The sequence below is a fragment of the Microtus ochrogaster genome, linkage group LG4, assembly GCF_000317375.1.
Source record: "Microtus ochrogaster isolate Prairie Vole_2 linkage group LG4, MicOch1.0, whole genome shotgun sequence".
NCBI lineage: Eukaryota > Metazoa > Chordata > Mammalia > Rodentia > Cricetidae > Microtus > Microtus ochrogaster.
Window position 1 is genome coordinate 56,603,601 of NC_022030.1, and position 1,223 is coordinate 56,604,823.

The 1,223-nt window shown below is 58.5% G+C and overlaps 1 protein-coding gene across 1 annotated transcript in view; it reads right to left on the reverse strand.

The window, feature by feature from the left end:
- Positions 1-1,223, reverse strand: part of Vil1 (villin 1) — a 22,001-nt gene that overhangs the window by 16,055 nt on the left and 4,723 nt on the right. Inside the window, exons 7-8 of the mRNA XM_026786390.1 lie at positions 708-786; positions 485-583 (exon numbers count right to left, since the gene is read on the reverse strand). Coding sequence (XP_026642191.1) covers positions 485-583; positions 708-786 — 178 coding nt within the window. The remainder of the gene's footprint in view (positions 1-484; positions 584-707; positions 787-1,223) is intronic.

The following is a 1,223-nucleotide window of genomic DNA, read 5'->3' on the forward strand; positions in this document are numbered from 1 at the left end:
CCTGCCTCTGCCTCCCGAGTGCTGGGATTAAAGGCATGCGCCACCATCGCCCGGCCCACTCAACCCTTTTTGGAGGAAGACTAGCCATTCCCTTCTCTAAGCCAAGCTCTTGCATGGGGCGTATCACCCAACACCCTAGGGAGGCCCAGGATTGGCTGGTAGTCGGCTCGCTCATTTGCTGAGGACCAGGATGCTGGTGACCTCAACAACTGGATCCATCCGTCCCCACCCCCAGCCCTGCCCTCCCCGAATCTTCTGCTAGACCAGGAATTCTCAACCTGTGAATCACAACCCCTTGGGGTTGTGGAGCAGATATCCCACATATCAAATATTTATATTCTGATTCATAACAGCAGCAAAACTACAGTTAGGATGTGGCGATGGAATAAATTTTATGCTCAGGGGTGAGCACAACATGAGGGACTGTACTAAAGAGTCACAGTATTAGGAAATTGAGAACCACTGGGCCAGACCCTTTCCTTACCAGGGCCTGGTTCATGGCCCCACTCCTCTCCTGCTCATTGGCTTTTTTCCCCTTCCACACGAAGATCTTCAGACCTCCCTGGTCCAGGATATAACAATCCTAGAGTCAGCAGAGAAAAAACTAAATGAGCCTGTGGTGTTGGGGAAGGAAGGGGGGCTAGGTTTCCCTAGATGTTAGCACTTTAGGGGGGTCCCTTGCTTGGGGTCCTCCAGCCCCTTCTCACCTCATGGCTGAGCAGGTCCTGTGTGAGCGGCCGAGTAGCAACTTCCCTAACCACCAGTTTTCCTTCCGAGTCAGACACACTGCAGGACAAAGCAAGGCATGGATAGGAGGTGCCACAGCCAGGACACCCTGCCCCAGGAAGACCCCCCCCCCCGGCACCCAGAAAGGCCCCGCACCCAGGAAGGCCCCGCACCCAGGAAGAGCCCGCACTCAGGAAGGCCCGGCACTCAAGGAAGACCCCCTGCACCCAGGAAGGCCCCGAACCCAGGAAGACCCCGCACCCAGGAAGGCCCGGCACTCAAGAAGACCCCGCACCCAGGAAGGCCCCGCACCCAGGAAGAGCCTGCACTCAGGAAGAGCCCGCACTCAGGAAGGCCCGGCACTCAAGGAAGACCCCCCTGCACCCAGGAAGGCCCCGCACCCAGGAAGACCCCGCACCCAGGAAGACCCCGCACTCAGGAAGACCCCGCACCCAGGAAGACCCCGCACCCAGGAAGGCCCGGCACTCAGGAAGACC